Here is a 23,140-nt window from a genome sequence, read left to right as displayed (position 1 = left end):
TTTGGGGGTAGAAGCACGTTTTGGGTGTTGAGATTTTAGTGCAGAAGAACTACAGGGGTATTTGAGAGAAGGGGTTCCAGCCTCCCAGTGTAACGGCCTGGTGTAGGATGTTAGGGCCAAAGTAGTGTGAAGGGTGGTGGGTTTGTTGGGGATAGTGGTGTATATCTAGGGGTAGATGGTGGTGCAATTCATTTTTTTCCCAATTTCACCTTTTGTGAACAAAATGTGCAATTCACACTCCGACCTGTGAAAGGCAGCAATATGCAACAAAGCTTATAGTCTGCCGGAAAACAACTCTTTATGGTACTTTTCCACTTCCTTTTTCTACGGCGCTTTTAGAAGAAAATTGTGACTCGGCTGATTTGCCGAATAAAAGCTGCCGTTTGGTCGTCACAATCTTAAAGGTGAGATTCGAATAAGACATATAAAAATGTATGAACATGTCATGTTTACAATGACGTTTAGGGTAAACATAGTGTGAGATGTACTCGAGTGGATGCTACTGCCACCGCCGTTAGCTTAGCAGATTGCTATCTGCCACCTGGCTAACGAGCAAGCAAGCATGCTGGTTAGCTTGCCATAGTGTCCCTATGGAAACAGAACGTAGTTGCGCTCACTTGTTGATGTCCCCGATTAATGTCCCATTACTAGATTTGGGTGTTGTGACATTTTTGGTTAGCTAAGTTAGTTAACTAGGTCGCCTGCTAATATAATGCTAGCTGGCTAACGTTAGCAAGCTTAGGCTAGGGTATTGTAGATAACGACGTTAGCTATAACTTGTACATTGCATTTTCTGCATGATTATTACTTATGCAATATGCAAATAGTCTATCGATGGCAGTTTCTTACTAATCCAATAGTTATGTGTCCTGGGTCCGTGATGACTAGGCCACTGCGCAAACTGAAATGCCTATCTAATGTTAGTGCATTGCTGAGTGAAAACAGTGCTGTTCATTGACATTGTCTGAGACCCTGCGGCCTAGGTTACTAATCGTATCATCCACTTGCGTATGTACACCAAATTTCTATCTAATATACATAGTATAAGGTAACTAGATATTGTTCAAATCTGCGTTTCGTTTGAAATGTTTACATCTGCCCAAACCTCAGACCATGGCGAAGTTCCATGCCCCTGAGATCCAGGACAATCCCTCTGGGTGGGGTCCCTGTGCTGTCCCTGAGAAGTTTAAGGACATGCCCTACCAGCCCTTTAGTAAAGGAGACCGTCTGGGAAAGGTTGGTCTTCCTCTGCTGCCTCTCACCTTTAATTATAAACAGCAGTTTGCCCTGCTTCAAGAGGAGGAAATTAGGCTGACTGATTTAGTTTTCTGTCCATCTGTGCAGGTGGCTGATTGGACAGGAGCAACCTACCAGGACAAGAGATACACAAGTGGGTTACATTTTATTGTAGGATTCACGATAATAACACGATATGGTGTAAACATAATCCAGAATATATTGCCTATTCAATATTGATATTGAGGTATTTCAGACCATGGGATGCCATCATTTGACATTTGGTTGTATGTTTTGACAGACAAGTATTCATCTCAGTTTGGGGGGGTAGTCAGTATGCCTACTTCCATGAGGAGGACGAGACGAGCTTCCAGCTGGTGGACACTGCCAAGACGCAGAAGACGGCCTACCAGAGGAACCGCATGAGGTTTGCACAGGTACAAGACTAACCTGCTCGACCACATACACACACAGTACCCCAAAAAGGCTTTTCTGTGTCACCTTTTCTATGACAGGATGTTTTGTTTTGTTTTTCCAGAGGAATCTGCGCAGGGACAAGGACCGCAGGAACATGACCCAGTTCAATATGCAGACCCTCCCAAAGAGTGCCAAGCAGAAGGAGCGGTGAGCTGCCTGCAGTTGTTTAGCCAATCCACTGCTAATGTGGCTTTCTAAAACACATGTTGTTCTCTGGTTCTCTCTATAACTCTGTCTAATCTCACGTGGCTCTGTCCAGGGATCGCATGCGCCTACAGAAAAAGTTCCAGAAGCAGTTTGGTGTCCGTCAGAAGTGGGACCAGAAATCCCAGGTATGGGAAGATCAACAACATCAGTGCACCTCCGGACATCTGTACCGTATTATGATACTCCTCAGATAACATCTGATGTAGTCGTATGAAGTTTCTGGCAAATGTCTTCCCAAACACCTGCTAACGCTACCATACGTGCCTGTCTCTCCTCCCTCCCCTTTCCCTTTCCCCCCTCATACCTTTCATTTCAAGGCCCAGTTGAAACCCCGGGACTCGTCGGTGGAGGTCCGGAGTGACTGGGAGGTGAAGGAGGAGATGGACTTCCCCAGGCTGATGAAGATGAGATACATGGAGGTGGAGGACCCCACTGACATGTGAGTGACTAATCAACGCTGCACCTGTGCTCAATCCGGGGAGAACGAGTGCCCCCTCACACTGAGTTCAAGTTGATGGACGACCGTGGTACTGCAGGCATTGTTTCCACATAACAGTATCCCCCATTATAGTGAAAGGGGAAATGGTGCTCTTTGTGGTCAGTATTCGTAGATGTATATAAAGAAAATATTCAAACACAATTATGGTACTAATAATGGCGTCTATTTCACCAGATGTATGTCCTTGAACGGATTACTTTAAAATCACAGACAAAGTTATAAGAATAATCTAGTTGCTAATGGCAGCCTGCAGTCCTCTATCGGCCTTCAACTTGAGATACTCCATGAGAGGGAGCAGCACTGAGCTGGCTTTCAACGTCACTTCATAGAGTAGGTTTCCAACAACTCCTCTGTGTAAAAGGATGGTGACATGCTGAAATGACACTTCCTTATCATGAAATGCGCCACTGAGCATTCTCATAGGAAACAATGGGGTGATGTCATCGATGGCTTTGTCCATATTTTTTACAGTCTGTCTCACAGTTCAGAACAAAACCCACAGTCTGAATAACATGATGTTCAAGTTGCTTTTCACCTGCAATGAGTCTGGTCTGTTTTTTCCCTTTATGTTTCTACTGGAAGACAATATCATATCCACGTAAAGTCAGTTGATTTTCTTTCTCCCTCAGTGAGTGCTGTGGTGCGTTGGAGTACTACGACAAGGCCTTCGACCGCGTCACCACTCGCAACGAGAAGCCTCTCAAGAGCATCAAGAGGATCTTTCACACAGTCACCACCACCGACGACCCTGTCATCCGCAAGGTACACCCTCTCAATTCCACACTTACAGCACTGTGCCAGGTGCAAAAAGCCAGAGCAACATATTATTGATTCAGTCCTGTTGTTTTGTCTGCACATTCTTGTCCAGAACTAATGGTTTCACACATTTCAGAAACAAAAACATGATTATTACAATGTCCACTGCCCTGTAGAGTGTGTTCTCTGCTCTGATGTAAATCCTTCCCTATACCCTCCTCTCTGCAGTTGGCTAAGACCCAGGGCAATGTGTTTGCCACCGATGCCATCCTGGCCACCCTGATGTGCTGCACACGCTCAGTCAACTCCTGGGACATCATTGTGCAGAGAGTGGGCAACAAGCTCTTCTTTGACAAGCGAGACAACTCTGACTTTGGTGAGGCTTTCTCAAGTTAATCTATTCAGCTGTTGGTCCATCTATGACTGGTCAAGGAAGTCTTATTTACTAGTGAATCAGTAGTTATACCTTATATCAAACTCTCTAATATTTAAGTCTTCTTGTCATAATGCCAATGTTTAGGGGTGCGTTCGGTTTTTGTGCATTCGGCTCATCTAACCATCTGTAACTGTACATGTCAGATCTGTTGACGGTGAGTGAGACTGCCAACGAGCCACCACAGGATGAGGGCAACTCCTTCAACTCGCCCCGTAACCTGGCCATGGAGGCTACCTACATCAACCATAACTTCAGCCAGCAGTGTCTGCGCATGGTAAGACCACTACAATTATACAACAATGGACATGTCTAGTGACATTCCTTCAATGTGAGTGTGATGTGGAAAAAGTCCAAGCATTTCTGCATTTGTAAAGAATACATTTGAATTGATGTTAATTCTTTCAGTTCTAATAGGATGCCGTGTCTTTGTTTCCCCTCAGGGCGGGGAGAGGCACAAGTTCCCTAACCCCAACCCATTTGTAGAGGAGGACATAGACAAGAGTGAGGTGGCCTCTGTTGCCTACAGGTGGGTACTGACCAGTGCTGCTCTCATCCCATTTATTTTTATTTCTACTTTGCACATTCTTCCACTGCAAATCTACCATTCCAGTGTTTTACTTGCTATATTGTATTTACTTTGCCACCATGGCCTTTACCTCCCTTATCTCACCTCATTTGCTCACATCGTATATAGACTTGTTTATACTGTATTATTGACTGTATGTTTGTTTTACTCCATGTGTAACTCTGTCGTTGTATGTGTCGAACTGCTTTGCTTTATCTTGGCCAGGTCGCAATTGTAAATGAGAACTTGTTCTCAACTTGCCTACCTGGTTAAATAAAGGTGAATTTTTTTTTTAAACTGCTGCTCTCTCACTACTGCAGACCATCTAATCATTCAGACCATCTAATCACAGCTTGTTAATTCACATCTGTAAGTAATGGATCCATGTGATTGATCCATGTGATGTGTCCTGCTGGACTCTGGGTTAGTGTTGAGGGGTGTAGATGTGTAGCCCTGTGAACTCACCTGTTTCTGTCTCAGGTACCGCCGCTGGAAGCTGGGGGAGGACATTGACCTGATTGTACGCTGTGAGCACGATGGAGTGATGACCGGGGCCAACGGAGAGGTGTCCTTCATCAACGTCAAGACCCTCAACGAGTGGGACTCCCGGGTAAGAGGCGGAACGAGTGATGACAGAAAAGACAGTACTACATATTTGATACTATCTCTGGGGATTAAATGCAGTGTTAACTTCCCCTCTAATGCTTAATGTTGTTGAATGTTTTGTTCTTGTCTTAAGCACTGTAATGGAGTGGACTGGCGTCAGAAGCTGGACTCTCAGAGAGGAGCTGTTCTGGCCACTGAGCTAAAGAACAACAGCTACAAACTGGCCCGCTGGACCTGTTGTGCCATGCTGGCTGGCTCAGAGTACCTCAAGCTTGGGTCAGTGCAACTATATACTAGAGGTCGACCGATTATGATTTTTCAATGCCGATCCAGATTTATTGGAGGGCCAAAAAAGCCGATAGCAATTAATCAATTTTTTTTATTATTTTTTTTAAGGAAAAAAGAGATCTTTATTTGTAATAATGACAATTACAACAATACTGAATGAACACTTATTTTAACCTAATATAATACATCAATAAAATACATTTTGCCTCAAGTGAATAATGAAACATGCTCAATTTGGTTTAAATAATGCAAAAACAAAGTGCTGGAGAAGAAAGTAAAAGTGCAATATGTGCTATGTAAGAAAGCTAACGTTTCAGTTCCTTGCTCAGAACATGAGAACATATGAAAGCTGGTGGTTCCTTTTAACATGGGTCTTCAATATTCCGAGGTAAGACGTTTTAGTTATTATAGGAATTATAGGACTATTTCTCTCTACCATTTGTATTTCATTAACCTTTGACTATTGGATGTTCTTATAGGCACTTTAGTATTGCCAGTGTAACAGTATAGCTTCCGTCCCTCTCCTCGCTCCTCCCTGGGCTCGAACCAGCAACACAATGACAACAGCCACCATCGAAGCAGCGTTACCCATGCAGAGCAAGGGGAACAACTACTAGAAGGCTCAGAGCGAGTGACGTTTGAAACGCTATTAGCGCGCGCTAACTAGCTAGCCATTTCACTTTGGCTACACCAGCCTCATCTCGGGAGTTGATAGGCTTGAAGTCATAAACAGCGCAATGCTTGATGCACAACGAAGAGCTGCTGGCAAAATGCACGAATGTGCTGTTTGAATGAATGTTTACGCGCCTGCTTCTGCCTACCACCGCTCAGTTAGATACTTGTATGCTCAGTCAGATTATATGCAACGCAGGACACGCTAGATAATATCTAGTAATATCATCAACCATGTGTAGTTAACTAGTGATTAGGATTGATTGTTTTTTACAAGGTAAGTTTAATGCTAGCTAGCAACTTACTTTGGCTTACTGCATTCGCGTAACAGGCAGTCTCCTTGTGGAGTGCAACGAGAGAGAGGCAGGTGGTTATTGCGTTGGACTAGTTAACTGCAAGATTGGATCCCCCGAGCCGACAAGGTGAAAATCTGTCGTTCTGCCCCTGATCGAGGCAGTTAACCCACCATTCCTCCTTAACTGTCTTGCCTAGTTAAATAAAGGTATAAAAAAAATCAGTGCCCAAAAATACCAATTTCTGATTGTTATGAAAATTTGAAATCGGCCCGAATTACTCGGCCATTCCGATTTAATCAGTCGACCTCTACTATATACTGTTCACATCAACAACTTTTCCCCTTCAAATTGTCCATAAATTCACTTGGTTATGAGCTGAATATCTTGGTACATCTTCTGTTATAAAACAATTCAACTGACCTCCATCAGTTAAATCCCCTGCCCTCCCGTCTCCAGGTACGTGTCTCGTTATCACGCGAAAGACTCTGCGCGCCACGTGGTCCTGGGCACCCAGCAGTTCCAGCCCACTGAGTTTGCCAGCCAGATCAACTTGAGCATGGAGAATGCCTGGGGCATCCTACGCTGCGTCATCGACATCTGCCGCAAGCTGGAGGAGGGCAAGTACCTTATCCTCAAGGACCCCAACAAGGTGAGCCTGGGACTGCTGACCATTGAGACTCTGTGACCGCTGACCATGGAGCAGAGCATGCCCTTGACTGTTTTTGTAGAGCGCTGCCAATGACTTGCAAGACTCGTACTTGTCTCTGCAACTTGTAGTAGTTGATTTCCCCCATTGTCTGACAGTGTCTGCACACAGAGCCCTAGAAATGTTAGTGTTCCTTACAGAGAGTCAATATTATCATTGTGTTTGTGTGCTTTTGCCAACAGCAAGTGATTCGCGTGTATAGCTTGCCTGACGGGACTTTCAGCTCGGATGAAGATGAGGAAGATGATGATGATGATGAAGAGGACGAGGAGGAGGAAGGTGAGAAGGACTGCCACCATTGCACTATGTGGTACCTGTACAATGTTTACAGGGCATTCGGAAAGTATTCAGGCCCCTTCACTTTTTCCACATTTTGCTACGTTACAGACTTATTCTAAAATTAATTAAATAGATTTTTTCCCATCAATGTACACACACTACCCCATAATGAGAATTTGAAAACAGGTTTTAGAATTATTTGCAAATTAAAAATAAAACATACCTTTTTTACATAACCATTAAGAGCCTTTGGTATGAGACTTGAAATTGAGCTCCGACACATTCTGTTTCCATTGATCATCCTTGAGCTGTTTCTACAACTTGATTGGAGTCCACTTGTGGTAAATTCAATTGATTGGACATGATTTGGAAAGGCACATCTGTCTATATAAGGTCCCACAGCTGACAGTGCATGTCAAAGCAAAAACCAAGCCATGCGGTCGAAGGAATTGTCCCTGGAGCTCAGAGACAGGATTGTCTCAAGGCACCGATCTGGGGAAGAGTACCAAAATATGTCTGCAGCATTGAAGTTCCACAAGAACACAGTGGACTCCATTTTTAAATGGAAGAAGTTTGAAACCACCAGGACTCTTCCTAGAGCTGGCCACCCGGCCAAACTGGGGACACGGGCCTTGGTCAAGGAGGTGACCAAGAACACGATGGTCACTGACAGAGCTCCAGAGTTCTTCTGTGGAGATGGTTGTCCTTCTGGAAGGTTCTCCCAACTTCGCAGCACTCCAACAATCAGGCCTTTATGGCCAGAAAGAAGGCACTCCTCAGTAAAAGGAACATGAAAGCCTGCTTGGAGTTTGACAAAAGGCACCTAAATACTCTCAGACCATGAGAAACAAGATTCTCTGGTCTGATGTAACCAAGATTTAACTATTTGGCCTGAATGCCAAGGTTCACGTCTGGAGGAAACCAGGCACCACTCATCAACTGGCCAGTACCATCCCTACAGTGAAGCACGGTGGTAGTAGCAGCATCATGCTGTGGGGACGTTTTTCAGCGTTAGGGACTGGAAGACTAGTCAAGATCGAGGGAAAGATGAACAAAGCAAAGTACACAGATCCTTGATGAAAACCTGCTCAGGACCTCAGACTGGAGCGAATGGTCACCTTCCAACAGGACAGCGACCCTAAGCACACAGCCAAGACAACGCAGAAGTGGCTTCGGGACAAGTCTCTGAATGTTGTTGAGTAGCTCGGACTTGAAGCCGATCTAACGTCTAGAGAGACCTGAAAATGGGTGTGCAGCGACGCTCCCCGGCCAACCTGACAGGGCTTGAGAGGCTCTGCAGAGAAAAATGTGAGAAACTCCCCAAATACAGGTGGCCAAGCTTGTAGCGTCATACCCAAGAAGACTCAACAATGTAATTGCTGCCTAAGGTGCTTCAACAAAGTACTGAGTAAAGGTTCTGAATACTTAAGTAAATGTGATATCAGTTTTTTTTCCCTTTAAAAAATAAAAAATTGCAAAATTGTCAACCTGTTTTTGCTGTGTCATTATGGGGTATTGGGTATAGATTGAGGGGGGGGGACAATGTAATCCATTTCAGAATAAGGCTGTAACAATGTGTGGGAAAAAAAATACTTTCCAAAAGCACTGTATATATTACAATGTGTGGTCTTAAATAATCTATTTGATTGTGTTCTGTCTAATGGTTTAAGTAATGTGATTTAAGTTTACTTTTTTTACAATATGTTTAGCATATTCTGAATTATGTTTTCTCTCTACTTCCTGTCCTCTTTTTCTAGATGAACAAGAACCCTAAGGTGTGGCAATTGCACTAGTGACCAGGTGGCCTGCATCACACAGAAAATACTCCTCGTTACATTCAAATAAAGATCTGAGAAACTGGCTCTTGTTTCCATTTATTTTGTACTTTCTCCTACTGAAAAAGAATCACTAAGCAGGCATGAGTCATCAAAATGAGTCAACGATTCCTATTCTGCTCTTCTGTGAAGTGTATATATTGTTAATAGCAATTGAGGTTTCTGGTATATTTAGATACTTGATGTTTCTGTATACTGGTTGAGTGAATGGTTACTGGGTAGTTGGTGAGGGCAGAGCTACATCAATCTGTATGCTGTCTCCCTCAAGCACAAAGAAGCTGTTCCCATACAGTATCGTTTGGGGCTGTGTCACAGCCAGACTTATGGCTATAGACCGTAAGCCATTCAGACAAGATGTCCCAAGATGGGAGAGAGGACCGGGGAAAACAGCTGTTGTATACATTGTTCTGATGAAAGTGAATTATATTTGGCAGCACTGGTTGTGTGTTGCCATATCATACAAGTGTGATAAACGGTAGATTCAGATGAGGCCATGGTGGAAATGGAAGCTCAGATTTTCAGCCAGGTCAGTTTTTTTATCTATCCTGGCAAAACTAGAAACAGGAAGTGAAAACACTGCAGTCAGAAACTGTCCTGACAGTCTTTCAATACAATGATTGTAGTGATCTCATGAGTGATTTTCATTGACAGCTATAATATATACTGTGAGAAAAGGTTGTTTAAAGATATATGCAATGAAATAGAACTATGCTATTCTGTTTGTTCATTTAGGCCAAGCAGTTCCTCTCTTTGAGGTCTCAGGGTTGCGAATACTCTATCGGAGAGAGGCGGGGGAAGAGTGCTGTGGGACATGGCATCCTAGGCAGAAGGGGTGTTTGACGTGGTGGGTGAGAACCAAGGAGGCGGTGAGGAGGCACGGCAAGGATGCCGAGAGGCAGATGACAGTGGCAGATGCCTAGTTGGGAGGGGTTCCCCTCCAGGGGCTTCTCTCTGGGGGTCCGGAGGGACATTGTCCACAGCGATCCTGGGGGAGGCCAGGATCATTGATGTCTGGTATTAAATTGTCATGAGGATAATGCAGTACCAAAGACCACTTTATATATATATATATATTTCCCCTTCAGAATACCAGCAAGTAGGCCTATTATTATTATTAACACAAAAAAGGCCAGACATGAGCAGTCCCTTTCCATTTCATAACATTTCCACACAAGTCAACATCAGAATAAATTGTACGAACATGTTTCATTGCCTGTTAGCAAGGCATCTTCAATTACTGCTGAAGTGAAGAATGTGAGTCTTCTGTGTATGAAGGTACAAGTCAGCATCACAATCATAGAAACATTATATTTCACTTTCAGTATTTTGACTGAACACATCATTGTAAACAGGGCATGACATTAAACAGACTACTCTCAACAAGTAAACTGAATACATTTCATCAAATTACCTTAATCTTTGTTTTATAGACTCGTGTATAGAATGATTCATAAAAATGAAAAAAGTGCTTTGTGTCATCTATTTTTGACTGTTGAACATTACAAGTGCCACTGTACAGTATGTTTGAGAGGCCTGAACTTAAAACTGGTAAGTATTTGATGTTGTCCTACTGCGTGATACACATAGATTTTTTCTCTTTCAGATTATGCTCCAGAGGATAAAATGGCTGCTCCAGGATTCTCTGGCACTTCCTGGACTTACAAATTCCTCTACACAGCGAGTCATGGATCCTCTGCCAGGACTCCATCTCTGTGCGCCACAATGCTGATCTGGCACGGATGAGCTGGGATCTCTCACTCTTGCTGCCTTTGGCCAGGCTGATGCTGTCTTTACAGATGAAGAAGACATCCAGGCCAATGAAGAGGGCGTTGAGAGTGATAAAACCAGCCCGCGCCGAGCTGGAGAGGGCTAGTGGTGTGCCTTTGGCCACCTGTCCAATGTCCGGGATGTCCCCTGCTAGCTTGGGTAGGTTTCGTGCTGCTTTGCCTTCCTGGAGCACCAGCTTACCAGCGCTTGCAATCAGATCTTCATTTGCAAAGGTCTTCACACTCAGAGCTGAGGCACAGTCTATTATGGTGTCGATGCCTTTTCTGATGGCCCCGGCTGTGAAAATCACGTTCCCTGCTCCCAGCACGACATCCACCCTGCTTTGCCCCAGGATGGGCTCCATATTCCTGGCCACATCCTCCAGACACTCCTGAAGACTCTCTACATCCTCCATGAAATTCTGGAATATGTCACTGGCTTTCTTCTCATGAATGCTATTGACCTTCATCTCTGTGATACCAGTAGTTAAACTGTTGACCCCACTGGTGACCCCCAGGCTGGCCCCTGCAATTGTGAGGGCCAGTGACACTCCACCAGTGACAGGGGTCAGGGCTAAGCCCACGATGGTTAGGATCCCTCCAGCCACCCCCACTGAGCTGCCTGCCACACTGGAGATCTTAGCCCCCAGCTTCATCCTGTCCAGCTGCACAGCATTCTCCTCCAACTCGGTCAGAAACTGCTCCATCCTGGGTCGGCGCTGGCTGAACTGACCAATGAAGCGCTGAGCAACCCCTTGGAACAGGAATGTCAGTCTGAGGTTCTGGTCCATCCTGGGGAGATGGATTCAACATCTATTTACTGTATACCAGTAAACATAGTTCTTGCTTAAAAATATCAATAGAAGTTTAAAGAGAACAACCAAACTAACCTGATATCACTCAGCTGATTCAAATGGTCCAGCATCTTTTCTATGGACTCTTCCCGCACATCAGCACCAAGGTTGACCACAGGGATGTCCTTCTTTTTCCAAAACAGCATTTGACTGATGTAGCTACTGTAGCGATGCATATTAATTTCAACATTACATTATATTCATTAGATTATTATGTGGCTTTTGAATTATATCACAAAAGCCCAATAACCTTGTCAAATGACAAAAATAGTATGCTAATATAATATAAAATGCTGATTTTGAGGGATCTTACCCAAGTTTATTCTCAGACTCTTGTCTGATCTGTAATCTTGAAGGAAAAAAATGGGCATCAAGTGTTTGTAAAATGGCAATGAAGAAGATTACATGAGTTAATGTTAAAGCTATTGTGATGGGAGCTCCACTTACCCCTTCTCCATCCTTTTACAGACCTGCTGGCTGATTTCTATGTATCTATCCAGTTGGCAGGCCAGCACCTCTACATTGAGGAGGCTGGGCATAAAGAAGGCCTTAGCATCCCTCTTAAAATAGATGAGGAGAGGGCAGGCCATTCTGGCAGCAATGATGACAGCCTGAACACTGGCAGGGCTCGTCCCCTGAGGCAGACAGAGGAACCTGTTCTCCTCAAACACCAACAGACAGGTGACTGCCAGACACTCCACAGCATCCAGGAAGTAATCCAGCTTCTCCAGGCCTCCCAGAGTGTCCTTTAGTACAGCTCCCAGCTCCTTCTCCAGCTCCTCACGCCTACTGTCTGCAGTCACCTGGGTCAGACCGCTCCATACGAACTCCCCAAACGCCTTGGCCTTGGTTGCTGAGTTACGGACATGGTCGAACTTAAGGTCAATTCTCTCGGCCCTCTCCTTAATGTCCCTCATCATTTCCAGTTCTGTCTGCCTCTGAAGGGCCCATTTGGAATGCCTGTCACAGAACTCCCTCACTGTGTGAATGTGGCTGAGGGTGTCTGAGATGTACTGGCCCAAGAGCTCCCTTGTTAACGCTGATCTGTAACAAAAGAGGGCTATAGTGTTGAATTCAGGATAATCACTATATAAAATTACGAAGTTGTAGATTTACAGAGTGCCAACTTTACCCTTCTTTTGAACAACCTTTATTGAATGAATACATTGGATTCTTTGTCAACACTGCCCTTGTTGTTTTTGTAATGTAGCCCAACAGCACTCTCCTTACTGCCCCAGTTATTAAACCTCTTAAATGTAAGGTCCCCTATGTGGTTCTGGTACCGGTTCCAACTGACATTTTCGCTTATGAAATCGATCTGTGGACACAGTAGATCAAAATAGATTAAGTGAAAGCCCTGGTTCCCACAGACACACTAGTGTTTTTGTCTGTGTGATGTAGGATATGAAATCTGAAACCACTTGAAGCTGGGATGTCCCTCCTACCATTTCATTCACTCTTCCTACTGTCCATTACCTCCTGAACCCTACATCACAGGTTTCATCATGGTAGCACATTCAGAGATAAGTTTTATAATTTGATTATGCTATATTTAGAAGGCATAAGTCATTTCAAACCTTATTCATACAGTTTTGTTGAATAGGAAATACATCATAAAATACTTCATATTTGTACTGTGTACTTGAGCATGTCCTCAAAAGTGACTACACCTCAGAAATTTATAACTATTTTTTTTTACCAGAAAGGTGAGATGTTTACCTTTCTTTAAGTACACAACATTACTAGTTATAGTTTACGGCCCTCTCATGATACATTACTTTTGTGGATTACGTAGATGACATTTTTTTATTACATTTAGTTACATTTAACTGGTTAATAGTCTCACCGTGACATGATGCTTTCTCTGTGTTTGGACATTTCCTGGTTTGGCTGATATCGTTACTGAACAGTGTTGCCTTGTCCCCAGTGCATTTCCAATGGAACTATGGATTAAAAATACAAATAAAATCACAGGCATGAAAAATAAAAGTCTACATTTCTGTTCTCCAATCCTTTTGAATTCGGATTCACAGACATCGCATAGCTACATGCGCAAACACAGTACTTCATTTGTGAATCGGAGGTCCCGGAAAACATTGTGAGCGCGAGGAGTGGTATCCCACCGTACCCTGGGTACACATTGAGGAAAGAAAGTGACAAACACAACTTAGCAGTGCAGCAGACAGAGTAAACAGCCAAGTAGCCTACTATATATGGTGGTGAAATGAACAGGGGAATCAGTTGCTGATTACGATTTCTTTTAGCCTCATTCTAGACATTAGTGTACAACAACAGGTTCAGACGTCACTGCAGAACATCCGCCATATGTATATGGATGCATAAGCATCAAACTCGATTACCTTTTTCTTTGGGGCGAAATTTTTAATAACCGAAATGTTGCAAGTTCAAATCCCCGAGCTGACAAGGTACAAATCTGTCGTTCTGCCCCTGGACAGGTAGTTAACCCACTGTTCCTAGACCGTCATTGAAAATAAGAAATTGTTAACTGGCTTGCTTAGTTAAATAAAGGTAAAATATTTTTCGGGGGGAGGGGGGCTTTCCCACATTTCAAATTCAGTAGGAAGGCTTACGTGACGTGATTTACGCAGAGACCTCTTTTCACTAGTCAAGATCTGTTACTTAATAACCCTCCGCATAATGTACAAATAAGAAAGCAGGTCTTGGATCACTGTGGCAAGATATGATGATTACACCGGATGACGGCGCTTTTACATGATGATCTTTCTGGGGGGCGGGAGCAGTAACGAGGAGGCAACTTGATTTAATGCTCGTCGCTTTTATTAGAACGGTAAATAGATACCGGAACGACAAAGTCAAATCTGAGATGCTGGATCCGGCTCAAATTAAGCACTGAGGCAAAGGTGTTAACACTTTTCGAAGTACAACATTTAAAAAAGGGACAATCTGCAGTTGTTACATTCATTTTGTAATGTATAAAATAACGATAGCCCTATGTACACATTATCGCTTGAAGAATACAATGTATTGCCTCATTAGCTCAGTCCAACTCTCGTATCCCACCATAACCTACAACATAAGTTTGTTTTACTCCAATGTTTGTAAAACACTATATACATACCCTCAATACATGGTTAAAACTATAATGTTGATATCGTGAATGGTCAGTCCTTGTATGCAAAGGTCTGTCTGTGAAGTGGTTACAATCTCCAGTCCCATCCCTCAGTTTTTAGCTAAAACGCTTTGTTATTGTTTCAACTGTTGATTGCCCCTTTCAATGAATTAAATACATATGGATTTTTAAATCTCACTCACCTTGACAAAGGGGCTGAATGCTGTTCAGTCTCCCTACATCGGGAATGTTGTCTTCTCAGTTTCGTTTCCCTTTACCAAACTCAAGTTGGACCCATTGTGCTATAATAAGAACGCTTGGCAACGTCACCGCCATGCCTTTGAATGATTGAGACTGCGATGCGAGAAAGAAACGCCAAAACACAGAGCAAATTCTTTAGTAAACAAATCTGTTGCGTGGAACAACATTGTGGCCTATTTTTTATGTGTTCATTTTAAAGTTTTATTTTTGAGACTGGATATTCTGCAACATACTAGTGACTTCAGAGGGTAGCTGATAAATGTAATACAAATTTCAGACAGATGTGGTATGTTACCTGTAAAAAATATAAGGCAATATTTATATCTCATATAGAGTAAGTGAACAGCAAACCTGGTTTCAAAAAACAATTAAAGCAACACCTCATGGCACAGCGCCCTTCCTCATGTGGTCTACTTTTGTGTGTATGTACTGACATGTATGTGTAACTTATAGATGAACACACAGGTGGACTATATGTGACATGTATGTGTAACATATAGATGAACACACAGGCGGACTACATGTGACATGTATGTGTAACATATAGATGAACACACAGGCAGACTACATGTGACATGTATGTGTAACATATAGATGAACACACAGGCGGACTACATGTGACATGTATGTGTAACATATAGATGAACACACAGGCAGACTACATGTGACATGTATGTGTAACATATAGATGAACACACAGGCGGACTACATGTGACATGTATGTGTAACATATAGATGAACACACAGGCGGACTACATGTGACATGTATGTGTAACATATAGATGAACACACAGGCGGACTACATGTGACATGTATGTGTAACTTATAGATGAACACACAGGCGGACTACATGTGACATGTATGTGTAACTTATAGATGAACACACAGGCGGACTACATGTGACATGTATGTGTAACATATAGATGAACACACAAGCGGACTACATGTGACATGTATGTGTAACATATAGATGAACACACAGGAGGACTACATGTGACATGTATGTGTAACTTATAGATGAACACACAGGCGGACTACATGTGACATGTATGTGTAACTTATAGATGAACACACAGGCGGACTACATGTGACATGTATGTGTAACATATAGATGAACACACAGGAGGACTACATGTGACATGTATGTGTAACATATAGATGAACACACAGGCGGACTACATGTGACATGTATGTGTAACTTATAGATGAACACACAGGCGGACTACATGTGACATGTATGTGTAACATATAGATGAACACACAGGCGGACTACATGTGACATGTATGTGTAACTTATAGATGAACACACAGGCGGACTACATGTGACATGTATGTGTAACATATAGATGAACACACAGGCGGACTACATGTGACATGTATGTGTAACATATAGATGAACACACAGGCGGACTACATGTGACATGTATGTGTAACATATATATGAACACACAGGCGGACTACATGTGACATGTATGTGTAACTTATAGATGAACACACAGGCGGACTACATGTGACATGTATGTGTAACATATAGATGAACACACAGGCAGACTACATGTGACATGTATGTGTAACATATAGATGAACACACAGGCGGACTACATGTGACATGTATGTGTAACTTATAGATGAACACACAGGCGGACTACATGTGACATGTATGTGTAACATATAGATGAACACACAGGCGGACTACATGTGAGATGTATGTGTAACATATATATGAACACAAAGGCGGACTACATGTGACATGTATGTGTAACATATAGATGAACACACAGGCGGACTACATGTGACATGTATGTGTAACTTATAGATGAACACACAGGCGGACTACATGTGACATGCACAGTGCCTTGCGAAAGTATTCGGCCCCCTTGAACTTTGCGACCTTTTGCCACATTTCAGGCTTCAAACATAAAGATATAAAACTGTATTTTTTTGTGAAGAATCAACAACAAGTGGGACACAATCATGAAGTGGAACAACATTTATTGGATATTTCAAACTTTTTTAACAAATCAAAAACTGAAAAATTGGGCGTGCGTGCAAAATTATTCAGCCCCTTTACTTTCAGTGCAGCAAACTCTCTCCAGAAGTTCAGTGAGGATCTCTGAATGATCCAATGTTGACCTAAATGACTAATGATGATAAATACAATCCACCTGTGTGTAATCAAGTCTCTGTATAAGTCTCTCTCTGTGATAGTCTCAGAGGTCCGTTAAAAGCGCAGAGAGCATCATGAAGAACAAGGAACACACCAGGCAGGTCCGAGATACTGTTGTGAAGAAGTTTAAAGCCGGATTTGGATACAAAAAGATTTCCCAAGCTTTAAACATCCCAAGGAGCACTGTGCAAGCGATAATATTGAAATGGAAGGAGTATCAGACCACTGCAAATCTACCAAGACCTGGCCGTCCCTCTAAACTTTCAGCTCATACAAGGAGAAGACTGATCAGAGATGCAGCCAAGAGGCCCATGATCACTCTGGATGAATTGCAGAGATCTACAGCTGAGGTGGGAGACTCTGTCCATAGGACAACAATCAGTCGTATATTGCACAAATCTGGCCTTTATGGAAGTGTGGCAAGAAGAAAGCCATTTCTTAAAGATATCCATAAAAAGTGTTGTTTAAAGTTTGCCACAAGCCACCTGGGAGACACACCAAACATGTGGAAGAAGGTGCTCTGGTCAGATGAAACCAAAATTGAACTTTTTGGCAACAATGCAAAACGTTATGTTTGGCGTAAAAGCAACGCAGCTCATCACCCTGACCACACCATCCCCACTGTCAAACATGGTGGTGGCAGCATCATGGTTTGGGCCTGCTTTTCTTCAGCAGGGATGGGGAAGATGGTTAAAATTGATGGGAAGATGGATGGAGCCAAATACAGGACCATTCTGGAAGAAAACCTGATGGAGTCTGCAAAAGACCAGAGACTGGGACGGAGATTTGTCTTCCAACAAGACAATGATCCAAAACATAAAGCAAAATCTACAATGGAATGGTTCAAAAATAAACATATCCAGGTGTTAGAATGGCCAAGTCAAAGTCCAGACCTGAATCCAATGGAGAATCTGTGGAAAGAACTGAAAACTGCTGTTCACAAATGCTCTCCATCCAACCTCACTGAGCTCGAGTTGTTTCGCAAGGAGGAATGGGGAAAAATTTCAGTCTCTCGATGTGCAAAAATGATAGAGACATACCCCAAGCGACTTATAGCTGTAATCGCAGCAAAAGGTGGCGCTACAAAGTATTAACTTAAGGGGGCTGAATAATTTTGCACGTCCAATTTTTCCGTTTTTGGTTTGTTAAAAAAGTTTGAAATATCCTATAAATGCCGTTCCACTTCATGATTGTGTCCCACTTGTTGTTGATTCTTCACAAAAAAATACAGTTTTATATCTTTATGTTTGAAGCCTGAAATGTGGCAAAAGGTCGCAAAGTTCAAGGGGGCCGAATACTTTCGCAAGGCACTGTACCTGCTGGAGCACGTGCTATGGGTGGGTGCTGCTATGGTGACCAGTGAGCTAAGATAAGGCGGGGCTTTACCGAGCAGAGACTTATAGATAACCTGTAGCCAGTGGGTTTGGCGACGAGTATAAAGCGAGGGCCAACCAACGAGAGCGTACAGGTCGCAATGGTGGGTAGTGTATGGGGCTTTGGTGACAAAACGGATGGCACTGTGATAGACTGCATCCAGTTTGTTGAGTAGAGTGTTGGAGGCTATTTTATAGATGACTTCACCGAAGTCGAGGATCGGTAGGATGGGCAGTTTTACGAGGGTATGTTTGGCAGCATGAGTGAAGGATGCTTTGTTGCGATATAGGAAACCGATTCTAGATTTAATTTTGGATTGGAGATGCTTAATGTGAGTCTGGAAGGAGGGTTTACAGTCTAACCAGACACCTAGGTATTTGTAGTTGTCCACATATTCTAAGTCAGAACCGCCCAGAGTAGTGATGTTGGACGGGCGGGCAGGTGCAGGCAGCGATCGGTTGAAGAGCATGCATTGAGTTTTGCTTGCATTTAAGAGCAATTGGAGGCCACGGAAGGAGAGTTGTATGGCATTGAAGCTCGGCTGGAGGGTTGTTAACACAGAGTCCAAAGAAGGGCCAAAAGTATACAGAATATTGTGGTATTGAAAATACAAACCATGATATTGAAGTGCCCAAAGTCGGTATGCTTTATTTTTTGTTTGTGTGGTCATTGGCACAGAAACCCGTTGGTGGAAATTTTGTTGTATATATTTGATATAATTATAAATGTGGCATAAACATTTTGAAAATCTGGTTAACCCCTCGCTGATCATTGTCTACAGCCAGCTCTGATCGTAGTGTAATGAATCTGGCAGGGAGAGAACTCGTCTGCAGTGGTCGGCAAACCCTCAACCTTCTGGCCCTGCGTGGCATTAACTGTGTCACAAAAGCATGCTGAAGTAGTAAAGTCGATATCCACGATTAAAAACACAGGCTCGGTACAGGTATTGTTATTTGTGGTCGTAAAAATGATTTAGAATGAATTCTATGAGGGGGAGGGTGTTCAGTTTATTTTACAGTACAAGGGGAGGGTCATGTGAAATAATGTGTAACTTTGGGGAGGGTGTCATTATTTTTTTAGGACACCTTCATTTGACAAGCCCCTCCCCCCAGTACATTTTGATCTGTCCCTTTGCAAGACGTCTTCAACTTCCAGTGAAGTGAGGAATGTGAGTCTTCTGGGTATGAAGGTACATGTCACCAACACAATATTGGAAACATTATTACATTTCACTTTCAGCATTTTGACGACACTGAACACATATTTTGGAAACATATGGCCATGATATTAAACAGACTACTTTTAAAAAGTGCCAAACTGAATAAGTTTCATGAAATTGAACATTGTTTTATTTCTTATAACATTAAATTGTAAAGTTGATTATAAAATTAGACTTGTGTACAGAATGATTGATGAAAATGAAAAAAGGGCTTTGTGTCATCTCTTTATTTTAAATTGTTGAACATTCTAAGTGCCACTGTACAGTATGTTTGAGAGGCCCTAACATCAAAGACTGTTAAGTCATTTATGTTGTCCTACTGTGTCATACACATCGATTTCTTCCCTCTCAGCTTCTCCTCCAGAGGGTAAAATGGCTGCTCCAGGACAATCTGACTTTTCTCTAATGTTAATAGACCTCTACACAGCGAGTCATGGATCCTCTGCCAGGACTCCATCTCTGTGCGCCACAATGCTGATCTGGCACGGATGAGCTGGGATCTCTCACTCTTGCTGCCTTTGGCCAGGCTGACGCTGTCTTTACAGATGAAGAAGACATCCAGGCCAATGAAGAGGGCGTTGAGAGTGATAAAACCAGCCCGCGCCGAGCTGGAGAGGGCTAGTGGGGTGCCTTTGGCCACCTGTCCAATGTCCGGGATGTCCTCGGCTAGCTTGGGTAGGTTTCGTGCTACTTTGCCTTCCTGGAGCGCCAACTTACCAGCGCTTGAGATCAGATCTTTGTTTCTAAGGACTTCTGCAGACTTAAAACCTGAGGAAAGGTCAACTAGGGAGTCAATGCGTTTTCCGATGGTCCAAGTGGTGGCAATCACCTTCCTTGCTCCAACCATGTTCACCGTGCTCTGCCCCAGGATGGGCTCTATATTCCTGGCCACATCCTCCAGACACTCCTGAAGACTCTCCACATCCTCCATGAAATTCAGGAATATGTCACTGGCTTTCTTCTCATGGATGCTATTGACCTTCATCTCTGTGATACCAGTAGTTAAACTGTTGACCCCACTGGTGACCCCCAGGCTGAGCCCTGCAATGGTGAGAGCCAGTGACACCCCAGCAGTGACAGGGGTCAGGGCTAGGCCCACGATGGATAGGATTCCTCCAGCCGCACCCACTGAGCTGCCTGCCACACTGGAGATCTTAGCCCCCAGCTTCATCCTGTCCAGCTGCATAGCATTTTCTTCCAGCTCAGTCAGAAACTGCTCCATCCTGGGTCGGCGCTGGCTGAACCGGCAAATGAAGCGCTGAGCAGCCTCTTTGAACAGGAACGTCAGTCTGACTTGCAGGTCCATCCTGTCGGAGGGGAAAGATATCTATTTACTGTTTTCCAATAGACTAGTTCTTGAATCTTGTTAAAAAATGTCAACGTACGTTTTAAGAGAAGAACCAAACCATGGCTGAAAAACCTACCTGATCTCGCTCAGCTGATTCAAATGTTGGAGCATATTTTGTATGGACTCTTCACTCACACCACCAAGGTTGACCACAGGGATGTCATTCCTCTTTTTCCAAAACATCATTTGACTGACTGAGTTACTGTAACAATGAATATTCATTTCAACAATAAATTATATTCATTACATTATTTTGTGGCATATGAATTATATCACATAAGCCAAAGAACCTTGTCAAATTACATAAAAATTAAAGGAAAATAATACAACTATGCTAATATAATATACATGCTGATATTAAAACTGTGTGAGGGATCTTACCCAAGTTCACTCTCAGGCTGTTGTCTGATCTGTAATCTAGAAGGAAAGAATTGACAACAAGTGTTTGTAAAATGGGAATGAAGAACATTACGTACGTTAATGTTGAAGAAATTGTGATGGGAGCTCCACTTACCCCTTCTCCATCCTTTTACAGACCTGCTGGCTGATTTCTATGTATCTAACCAGTTGGCAGGCCAGCACCTCTACATTGAGGAGGCTGGGCATAAAGAAAGCCTTAGCATCCCTCTTAAAACAGATGAGGAGAGGGCAGGCCATTCTGGCAGCAATGATGACAGCCTGAACACTGGCAGGGCTCGTCCCCCGAGGCAGACAGAGGAACCTGTTCTCCTCAAACACCAACAGACAGGTGACCGCCAGACACTCCACAGCATCCAGGAAGTAATCCAGCTTCTCCAGGCCTCCCAGAGTGTCCTTTAGTACAGCTCCCAGCTCCTTCTCCAGCTCCTCACGCCTACTGTCTGCAGTCACCTGGGTCAGACCGCTCCATACGAACTCCCCAAACGCCTTGGCCTTGGTTGCTGAGTTACGGACATGGTCGAACTTAAGGTCAATTCTCTCGGCCCTCTCCTTGATGTCCCTCATCATTTCCAGTTCTGTCTGCCTCTGGGGGGCCCATTTGGAATGCCTGTCACAGAACTCCCTCACTGTGTGAATGTTGCTGAGGGTGTCTGAGATGTACTGGCCCAAGAGCTCCCTTGTTAACTCTGATCTGTAACAAAAGAGGGATTCAGATAGGAGCTTGACCATTGAATTCATGATAATCACTATATGAAATTACAAAGTTGTAGATTTAGTGCCTATCCAACTTTACACTTTTATTGAATGGCCTTCATTGAAAACCTTGGATTCTTTGTCAACACTGCCCTCTGTTGTCTATGTAAAGTAATCCAACAACTCTCTCCTTTTTTTGCCACAGTTATTTATTGCCCTCAGTTATTAATAGTCTCACCGTGACATGGCGCTCTCCCTGCACTTTGACATTTCCCAGTTTGGTTGATATTGTTTCTGAACAGAATCCGTCTTGTATTGGACATGTCCATTAACTGTGGATCAAATAGTCAACAATCATGAAAAATTGAAGTGTACATTTCTCTGCTGAAATCATTTAGAATCAGGATTCACAGACATGGCATGGCTTACGTGGGCAAACATCTTTAGATACTTTTTGAAGTACAACATTTCTTTTGTGTCAAAACAAAAATGATTTATTAAACCTCACTCACCTTGACAAAGACCCTACTGCACGCAGACAAAACTGAAATGTAGTCTCTTTAAATGGGTCAACATGCTTCGACTCAACTGGGGAATAGCCATGTACCAAACGAGCAGGGTTGCCAGGTCCAGCTAAAATAACTAGATCAATGACCAGTCACAACCTGTCCACAGGTCCTGAAAACTAACCCACATGTTGCAGCAAGAGCGGAGTTGCCACATTTATCCAATGAAGCTTTTTTTTCACAACATTATGGAGCAAATTAAGAAGGAATATCGACACAATTTGTAAATTTGCAATTTTTCATCAAAATAGTAATTCTTCCAAGTTTAAGAATATGTCACCATATACCACAAACCTTCTTCTTTCTGTACACCAAGTCAGAACCGTAGGATAAATAAAGGGGGCATATAAGCAGACAATGAAAGCTCTTACAATATTCAACGATCACGTCTCTCAAAAACAGGTTATAGGCTACATGTGCACCACCAAGTCAGAACATTAGGCTAAATTAAGAGGTGAAAATTATTATGGTGAGGCACAGGGGCTACTAACAGCTTACTACACAACATACACTTAGTATTACA

General features: G+C 43.1%; 3 protein-coding genes across 10 annotated transcripts; 1 reads left to right on the top strand and 2 right to left on the bottom strand.

Moving 5' to 3' along the window:
• Positions 1–295: 295 nt before the first annotated feature.
• On the top strand, positions 296–8,883 carry LOC135555369 (eukaryotic translation initiation factor 3 subunit D-like). Its single transcript, XM_064987735.1, is given in 17 exon segments — positions 296–404; positions 1,111–1,236; positions 1,345–1,390; positions 1,538–1,555; positions 1,558–1,673; positions 1,775–1,860; positions 1,973–2,045; positions 2,244–2,359; positions 3,049–3,181; positions 3,404–3,551; positions 3,755–3,885; positions 4,052–4,137; positions 4,657–4,786; positions 4,916–5,058; positions 6,495–6,687; positions 6,927–7,023; positions 8,781–8,883. Coding segments are annotated over 16 exon segments (1,656 nt in total). The 5' UTR covers positions 296–404; positions 1,111–1,113; the 3' UTR covers positions 8,798–8,883.
• LOC135555368 (uncharacterized) lies at positions 8,882–14,856 on the bottom strand. 8 transcript variants are annotated; one of them, XM_064987726.1, is made up of 8 exons: positions 14,070–14,235; positions 13,839–13,952; positions 13,325–13,607; positions 12,611–12,796; positions 11,926–12,522; positions 11,792–11,827; positions 11,515–11,640; positions 8,882–11,416 (listed from the first exon to the last, which is right to left on the bottom strand). In XM_064987726.1, exons 4-8 carry the CDS (start codon positions 12,643–12,645, stop codon positions 10,426–10,428), a joined length of 1,785 nt encoding a protein of 594 aa, XP_064843798.1. In that variant the 5' UTR covers positions 12,646–12,796; positions 13,325–13,607; positions 13,839–13,952; positions 14,070–14,235; the 3' UTR covers positions 8,882–10,425. The 8 variants fall into 8 exon arrangements, with proteins under 8 accessions (XP_064843798.1, XP_064843805.1, XP_064843806.1 ...); XM_064987733.1 differs by having other exon boundaries at positions 11,515–11,637; positions 13,839–14,237; XM_064987734.1 differs by having other exon boundaries at positions 12,627–12,796; positions 13,839–14,232.
• Positions 14,857–19,906: 5,050 nt separating this feature from the next.
• Positions 19,907–22,321, bottom strand: LOC135554942 (uncharacterized). Its single transcript, XM_064987330.1, has 5 exons — positions 22,290–22,321; positions 21,453–22,049; positions 21,320–21,355; positions 21,015–21,140; positions 19,907–20,897 (listed from the first exon to the last, which is right to left on the bottom strand). Exons 1-5 carry the CDS (start codon positions 22,319–22,321, stop codon positions 19,907–19,909), a joined length of 1,782 nt encoding a protein of 593 aa, XP_064843402.1.
• Between the last annotated feature and the right edge of the window lie 819 nt (positions 22,322–23,140).

The sequence above is a fragment of the Oncorhynchus masou genome, chromosome 15, assembly GCF_036934945.1.
Source record: "Oncorhynchus masou masou isolate Uvic2021 chromosome 15, UVic_Omas_1.1, whole genome shotgun sequence".
In the NCBI taxonomy this organism is placed as follows: Eukaryota; Metazoa; Chordata; class Actinopteri; order Salmoniformes; family Salmonidae; genus Oncorhynchus; species Oncorhynchus masou.
This window is presented reverse-complemented; position numbering and strand designations above follow the sequence as displayed.

Coding starts and splice junctions, on each gene's coding strand:
- LOC135554942 (XM_064987330.1), bottom strand. CDS start 22,321: ATGTCAAAGTGCAGGGAGAGCGCCATGTCACG. Junction 22,050..22,289: donor AGGGAGAGCGCCATGTCACG/GTGAGACTATTA, acceptor CTTTTGTTACAG/ATCAGAGTTAACAAGGGAGC. Junction 20,898..21,014: donor AATCAGCTGAGCGAGATCAG/GTAGGTTTTTCA, acceptor CCCCTCCGACAG/GATGGACCTGCAAGTCAGAC.
- LOC135555368 (XM_064987726.1), bottom strand. CDS start 12,645: ATGTATTCATTCAATAAAGGTTGTTCAAAAGAAGG. Junction 12,523..12,610: donor AAAGGTTGTTCAAAAGAAGG/GTAAAGTTGGCA, acceptor CTTTTGTTACAG/ATCAGCGTTAACAAGGGAGC. Junction 11,417..11,514: donor AATCAGCTGAGTGATATCAG/GTTAGTTTGGTT, acceptor CCATCTCCCCAG/GATGGACCAGAACCTCAGAC.